The 8,182-nt window shown below is 38.2% G+C and overlaps 1 protein-coding gene across 1 annotated transcript in view; it reads left to right on the forward strand.

Annotated features, from left to right (window-relative positions):
* Positions 1-7,424, forward strand: part of capn7 (calpain 7) — a 12,986-nt gene extending 5,562 nt beyond the window's left edge. The window contains exons 9-18 of the mRNA XM_005739268.1: positions 37-157; positions 928-1,072; positions 2,295-2,394; positions 2,571-2,706; positions 2,817-2,892; positions 3,266-3,411; positions 4,509-4,571; positions 4,771-4,901; positions 5,962-6,054; positions 6,941-7,424. Of these exons, the coding sequence (XP_005739325.1) occupies positions 37-157; positions 928-1,072; positions 2,295-2,394; positions 2,571-2,706; positions 2,817-2,892; positions 3,266-3,411; positions 4,509-4,571; positions 4,771-4,901; positions 5,962-6,054; positions 6,941-7,085 (1,156 nt within the window). The 3' untranslated portion in view covers positions 7,086-7,424. The remainder of the gene's footprint in view (positions 1-36; positions 158-927; positions 1,073-2,294; positions 2,395-2,570; positions 2,707-2,816; positions 2,893-3,265; positions 3,412-4,508; positions 4,572-4,770; positions 4,902-5,961; positions 6,055-6,940) is intronic.
* Positions 7,425-8,182: the final 758 nt, after the last annotated feature.

Consider the following 8,182-nt stretch of genomic DNA (forward strand, 5'->3'; position numbering starts at 1 on the left):
CTCACTCTGTATCTGCTTCTCTCTCTCCTGTTTAAGGTTTCACAGGGGTGACGTTCTCATCACCACAGCAACGGGTGTAATGACAGAGGAGGAAGGGGAAAGATGGGGTTTAGTGCCAACACACGCCTACGCTGTTCTTGACATCAGGGAATACAAGGTTAGCGTTGGTTGTTTATATTATACTGTCAGTTTATACACATCAAGCCATTAGTGGCCCCTCATACACAATGGATAGTGGACTTTCTAATTTCCAGCAGGGGGAACTGATCTTGTTGCAAAAAAAAAGTCAGATTGATGTTTGTGAGAAAATGTTTCTACTTTTCACCTGGTTTGTTTCTTTAAGCACTTATCAAGTTAAATTTGTATACAAAAATGATCAGAAAGGAACGATGGGATTGTCGTACTATTGCGGTTGCACATTCAGTGTTTCCTTCAATTTTTCATCTGCCTTATATTGACTCAGAGATGGAGTATGGGGGGAAATCAGACTTATGACATTTATATTATACTGACCCTGCTGCAGCGCCGATATCCGTAACACTGGTGAACTCAATATTTCAATATGAATTGAATTCAGCCCTGCTAACCGGCTGTGCAGGTATCTCTGAAGCTTCTAAAAGGTCTCTGTGCATGGTCTTGCTAGTGATTGTCAATTATGACTTCCTTAACAAGCTGCTCATGTCAGTAGGTTCAAAAAATGATGAAAACAAAGTTTTAAAAAAAAAAGAAAAAAAAACATTTTTAAACTTCCCAAAATACAAAAAATTCCTCATGACGCTAAACTGAAGAATGAGCATTTCATTCTTATAATCTTGCTTAGTAAATGTTTAGTAAACCTGCTAGTTTGTAGTATATTTAGATAATTCTGTCATTTTTTTTTCTGGTCGTGTGATTAACCTCATACTTGCGGGTTTGTTTCTCTTGTAGAAAATGCGATTCCTGCAGCTAAAGAATCCGTGGAGTCATCTGCGGTGGAAGGGGCGCTACAGTGAGCGCGATGAGAAGAACTGGACACCTGAGCTCCTGAAATACCTCAACTTTGACCCCAAGACAGCTCAGAAGTTTGATAACGGTATCTGAGTTTATTGAGTTTTACATTCAGTACTTTGACATTGGTCACACACATTGGTCTTTATATTCTGTCTTTAAGTAATTCCAGGGTATGGAGCATATTCAGTCACAGTCTAGCTGTTACAGTCGGTTTGTTTTTCTGTTCCTGGTAACTAATGTACTATTTTTATTTATTTTTTTTACGTTTTTTTTTTAAGTTACACATTATATGTACACTTACTGTGTGTATTTAAGAACCTTGTGAAAATGTTAGTCACATTCTTAAATAATCAAAGGGTATTTTAAATGTTATAGAAATATGTGGCACCTTGCGTCATGCATAAAATTACTCACACAGTGTTAGATTAAATAGAGGGTATGCCTCACTCTGGTTGCCTCTGTCAGGTGGTTTTAGTGTTTACACTTTCCCATCACAGAAAGAGACAGAGGTGCTGAAATCTTCAACATTTGCCATAATATCTCAGAAGACAGTTTACCGGTGTTGCAGTTTAATAAAATATGAATTTGATAAAAAGAAGAAAATAAATGGACCCATAGATTAGCAAACTGATTCCTTCTCACTGTCACCAGATCCACCATCTTTTTGTACGTAGTTTGCATGTTCTCCCCGGTGTCCATGTACACTGGTTTCCTGCCACAGTCCAGAGACATTCAGTTAGTCAGGTTAGGTTAATTAGTGATTCCAAATTGGCCATAGGTAAAAAGGTTTGGTGTGAATGGTTATCTGTCTGTCTGTGTCCACCCTGTGACTCACTGGCAACATGACCAGGGTGTACCTAAAGGCAGCTGGGATCGACTTCCACCAACCCTAAACTGGATAAACAGAAGAAAGTGGATGGAAAGATAACTGCTGTTGTGAATGGGTGCCATATAAATAAAAAATCATTTCAAAATGAAATAGTATCAACAAAAGAGCTTAAAAAGGTAGAATAAAAATATTATGCTTTACAAATAATAAACATTGGAGAGTGTTTAAAAATTAAAATCACTTGCTAAGAAAGCAAAAGTTACAAAAAAGTTACAAAAGTTACTCACCATGATGTGCAGCGCTGACTTTATTCATAAGCTTATGACATAGTCGATATGTTGCTAATGAAATCCAGTATATACCTGAAGTCACTGTGAGGGTATAAATCCAAACAATTTTTATCTCTCTTGGCAAACTTAAAATGATTAAAAAATGATAAATTAGTGTTAACGATCAACTTGTGTTTGCTTTCCAGGTGTGTTCTGGATCGCATGGGAGGACCTTTGTCAATACTATGATGTCATCTACCTGAGCTGGAATCCGGCACTCTTTAAAAACTCCTCCTGTATTCACAGGTGTCTGTTAATTTATATTACTCATGTTTTATGGATGCAGAGTTTGTCACTCACATTTTAAGGACTATTCAAGGGAACAAAAAACATTACATAGTATCTTACTCTTAAATATTCTGGTACATTTTGTGACATTCTACACTGACATGTCTATGTTCTGGTTTCTTTTCCATTTGCAGTACCTGGGATGGAAAGCAGGGTCCAGTGAAGGATGTGTACAGTCTTGCCAACAATCCCCAATACAGGCTGGAGGTTCAGTGTCCAGCTGGTGGTGCTGCTGTGTGGGTGCTTCTCACCAGACACATCACTGATAAGGTAAAGGCACAGATCTGATATGTTTTTATTTCATCCAGATTTAATTTCCATTAATGTGGTGGTCTGATACTGTAATGCTACACTTTTGTGCTATGACCGTGTCTGTCCAGGATGATTTTGCACAAAACAGAGAGTTCATCACGCTGGTCGTTTACAAGACTGATGGCAAGAAGGTTTACTATCCAGGTGAGGTTTGATAGATGCCTTAGAGGACATTTTCTTTCTTTCTTTCTCTGCACCACCGAGCAAGGACAGTTCCACTATAGATGAATGGTAGCAGGAGATTGATGGCAGCCTTTATTTCTGCCCTTCCGCCGCATACAGCAAGGTCAGATGCCTGGAAGAAAGAGATTAGTCTATTGCAGAGCCCTGGCTTTAGTGATGCATCGCCCTTTTTACAACGACACAAAGAAAAACTTCACTAACATTTACTACCCTATAAAATTGATACTGGAGGTTAAGAAGAAATTCAGTTAGAAGTTGAGTTTGACGAAAGTTTTACGTTATCTGTAAGCTACAGTGTGGTTATTTACTTTGAATACCTCCTCTTCCTCCCCAGCGGATCCCCCTCCTTTCATAGATGGCATCCGTATCAACAGTCCTCACTATCTGACCAAGATGAAACTGACCAGTGCAGGAACACACACCTTTACCCTGGTGGTTTCCCAGTACGAGAAACAGAACACCATCAACTACACACTGCGGGTGAGAGATGTTAACTCTGTTTATGCTCATACACAGAAGTACAATCTGAAAAGTAATTTAAAAAGTCTAGTCTTAATTCTTTTTTTACTACTGAAATCATTTCTAACTCTAACTAGAATTTGATGTGGCAGCTGGTAACAACAGTTTCAAAGCTATCTATTGGGCATTTTGTCAGAAGAACTCAAGTACACAGGAGCCAAGTTGATCTATAAGTTTCAGTTGGGTTTCCTACAAACTCATAAGGATCAAAACCTGGTTATGCTAGAATAAGCACGATGTCTGTTTTTGTTTCTGTCAGACTTACTGTACATACTACATGCAGTTAGGAACAGTGACTGCTCTTCTCTGATCTCCTCTCCCTATAAATTAAAATTCACCTCTCACATTATTCTGCTACACCCTCTTCAGCTTGTCTGAAAAAGCAGGTCCTTGAGTGTAGATTCTCAGGGACTTTTTAAGTGCACGCATGTGCTGCGTGACCCAAATATATTTTTTAGTTATTTATAATTCATGGACTCCTCTTGCAAACCGCAGTGAGGACTTGGGAAAACAGTTTATACTGAAATCCCTCATTAAAAAAACAACGTGCACTCGTGTGCACGTGTCAGCTGGAAGCTTTGTGTTTTATGTGTGTGTGAATTCTGTAACAGCAACACGACTGCTGTAAACACTGCAGGCTTTCTCTCAGTTTCTCTCTCTCCCTCTGTCTCCAGCAAGCCAGCCGTGAAGAAAAATCCCCTCCTATCAGCTCACATCAGTGTTTCTCTATGAATATCATCTTTGGAATAACTGATTGAACTCTCTCGTGTTCACTGTGTTTTCACCAGAGATCAAAGCCCGAGCAGAAAATCTGATTTCTTTCCTAATGTTTCTTTTGCCAGAATGGCACTGATATAAAAGATTTATTTTATGAGCAGATGGTTAAGAATTCAGTTTTCTACAGTGTTTTGAGCTACAATATGCACATTTTGACAAAGTTATAGATGATGAAGGAGTATTATTAGGTAGGGTATGAATTGGAATTTGAATATTTTACTGAGCATTTTGCCCGCTAACAATGTGAACCCTAAAATAATGGAGGTTGTTTCTTTATGCAGGTCTACACTGGATGCAAATTCACCTTCTCCAAGATCCCAAATCCCTTCACTAACACAAAAAGGGTATGCTATCTATAAATCAACAACTACATTCTGTGCATTATGTATTTTATCATGCAATTTAGGACTGGTACATTATTGGGCAATTTGGTTAGCTAAATTAGACAACATTATATTAACTGTATTCTGTGAATATATTTACCTTGTCCAAACAGTTGGATATTGTGAATATTATGTTTACTGACTTGATTTCTGTCTTCAGATCAATGGTCAGTGGAAGGGGCTCAGTGCCGGTGGCTGTGGAAACTACAAAGACTCGTACAAAAACAACCCAATCTATCAGATTAACCTGGAACGGTCCGGACCGCTGCTCATCGAACTCCGAGGATCCAGGTGAACCCCCTATACCCTAGTTGGTATACTGAGGCGCAATATACCAAATGTGGTATAGAGTAAATTGGGTCTCCATATGACAATAATATCCTAATAGGAGCACAGTTTTCAATTTTCATTGAAATCATTCATGTAGTTTTAGGTCCAATAGATTTAAAAGCTTGTTTTACTTTTACTTCATCTGGGCTCGTAGTTGTATAATCTGCATGTAGCAGAAAATAATGACATAAAACAAACACTGAAACCATCAGCATCATCAACCTCTTAGTCTGGGTATCTATGTGCTACTTAGAAAATGCCAGCAAAAAGATTCTGGGAAAATTAGATTTTATAACACAAAATTGGGTTAAATTAGTCCTCCGGGGTCGTGGTCACGGCACTTATTTTGGCGCACTTCAGATCTCTAACCAACTGATGGAATTTATGTCAGCACAGCCAAAACTACTTGAAAGTCTTTGTCACTCTGTGCTACATTATCATATAAAGACTTCAGAAGTGAAATGAAATTTGAATTTGTTAAATGTTCGCCTGAAACAAGATTTGCAGTCCAACAGATAAACCAAGTTATGCTTTTCTAGTTGTTCACACTGTAGGGAGGGTTAACAGTGACGCAGATGGCACAAAAACTAAGGCGTTTGTTCACCATGCCAATGACAGATGTTTTTGTAGTGGTTTTGTTTTTCTGGCATTAAATCTCCTCGTTAATGGCAATAATTTTAGGGCGTTGCCACTTATATTTTACTTTATTTCAAGCATATTTGTTTGACTAGCTTTAAGTGACTTATTAGCACAACGGCTAAATGACTTTTCTCATGTAGCATTAGCACATAAAAATCCTCTGGCTCAATCTCTTACCTTCTTTCTACCTTACATACTGAGACACACAGGCTTGTTGCACTAAAGTCCATCTCTGCACTGCAGGAAACCAAATAAAGGCAAAACAAAAAGCTCTTATTTTTCCTCAACAATGGATAACCCTGTGACTTTAGCTTGAGCATCTTTGATCTGTGTAGAAGTCAGTTGCTATTCTCTGCATTTTATTTCTGTTCTGTGTCTGCAGGCAGTACAGTGTTGGGTTTGAGATGGTGACAGTGTCGACAGTGGGTGATCCAGGCTCAGCTGCCTTCCACAAGAAAACCAGTGGCGATTACAGGTACAGTAATGAGCAGGCATCATCGTGAAAGGTACACAGGCTGCAGAGCAACAAGTCCACCCTGACCATAAGCTGAGTTTGATGTCTGGTCATTTATCAACACTGCAGAAGATTTGTTTGAGTTCACTTAGAGCATCAGGAGCATTGTTACATCTGAGCAGTACATGGATCTGATGCGATATCTTTGTGACTTTCTGAGGGCAAAATTAATTTTAATTTGATTGAAAGTATTTATTTATTACTGCTGTAAAGGATCACAAAATGTTTCTTACTACAATTTGCATATTTCGAAAATATTGATCAATTCATTTTGTTCCTCAAAAACGTGTCTCCATCTGCGATTGTAGATCTTAACCATCATTAAATTTTTAACAGGTCAATACTAAAACAGTCAGCAGGAATATGTATTAAGCTGTGGATTTTATTGTTTACAAGCATGTGGGCATAGCTGAGTGAGTTCAGTTTGACATGCAGTAATTTTAGATTATACCACCAGGGGGCAGCATTTTATCAGTCGGTGTGTTACGTTGTTTTCAGATTTTTACTGCTGTTTAAGATGTTTAAGTCTTTTTAGCAAACCCAGTTTCCGTAAGAGAATTTGAAAGTGTTCCTGATTACTTGCCAGGTTTAAAAAAAATTAAATTAAAATAACATCAACAAATTATTCTGTTTATAGATTTGGTTAGGTTTGGAAGATTAAGAACCCTTTTTTTTTTAATTAAAAGAATTTACAGAAAGTACCTTTAAGTCAAAGTCGTTCGAATGAAGAAGAGTTAGTCTGCTTATCTTTTAAAATGAAAATGTGATGTTTAGTTTCCCACACCTCTGAAATGACATCAACCTCTGCCATAAATGAAGGTCACAGCCTCTTCCTTGCTTCTTGCAGATGTGGTTTCTGCTACATGGAGGTGGATCACGTCCCAGCAGGCATCTATAACGTCACCCCCACCACTTTCCTGCCTAAACAGGAAGGACCCTTCTTTTTGGACTTCAGCAGTACTTCAACCCTGAAGGTCTCCCAGCTCCAATGAAGATGGAGCTGGGATTGGGAGGAAGGTACTTGGTGGCATTGTGGAATATATTTCTGAAACTGCATTTTGGAAGTGCCAAGGCCTCCACAAAGCCCAGAATGTGACTGCTGCTAGCATTTTCTCTTCTTTCACTGAGACTTTTGCTGATGTGGACTTGAATTTCAAAACTGACTCAAGGATACCACAAAGCTGTTCTGGAGATATAATCAAAGAGGCACTTTGATATGGACTAAAACACATAACCATCAAGGCATCTTGGGACAAAAACAAAAAAACATCTCTGCCAAATTAGAAAACAGCCCATTACAAGCCTCACAAAGTAATGGTGTTAAGAGCAGTAACTCCCTAATAAGGCACACAGTTCCTCAACTAGAATAATTAGTATCAACATTTTTGTTCTTATTGTAGGCAAATCTGAACAATAATGATTATACAGACACATCTGGCATTCATCGGGATGTGGAGCAGTAACGGGGTTGAAGCTGCAGAATTAGTGACATCGCTACTTAAACACAGCAGATTTTTCTACTTCTTCACAGGATCTGTTTTGCTGCGGTGAACACCTCAGCTCTAAAGAGCTACAGTCTTGTGGTTTCAAATCACAGGTTTAATTTTAAGACAAGGATGATGTATTTAAGATATGACGGTACTTTTGGATTGTAGCTGAGTGCATTCAGTCTAAAATGTGACCAGCAGCAAGCCAACCAGTGTTGAACTATACACGTAAGGAAATGAAATGATGAAGCTGAAATTCAAAATTAATTAAAAGACCAGGGGAAAGAAAACACACAACTCTCATATAAATGAGAAAAGTAGTCCAAGGGTTTCATGTTTGAGGTGCTCATTACTTCAAAGCTTCAAAGACACTGACAACCACAATTAAAAAAAACACAACATGCTGTTTCTGGGAAGTAATTAAATCACTTTCCGAGTATATCGAAATCATATCTGTTGTGACATTCACTTCTTCTAGCAATTAAATAAGCTGCCAAAAAAGCTGTTTTAAAAAAACAGTTAACATGTCAGGTGGAAGGGGCAGTTAGTTTCTTTGAACCACCAACAAAATATTATTTTTAATTCTCAGGAGCAGTGCAGCA

Source organism: Pundamilia nyererei, unplaced genomic scaffold (assembly GCF_000239375.1).
Source record: "Pundamilia nyererei isolate P.nyererei 1_Seehausen unplaced genomic scaffold, PunNye1.0 scaffold00090, whole genome shotgun sequence".
NCBI lineage: Eukaryota > Metazoa > Chordata > Actinopteri > Cichliformes > Cichlidae > Pundamilia > Pundamilia nyererei.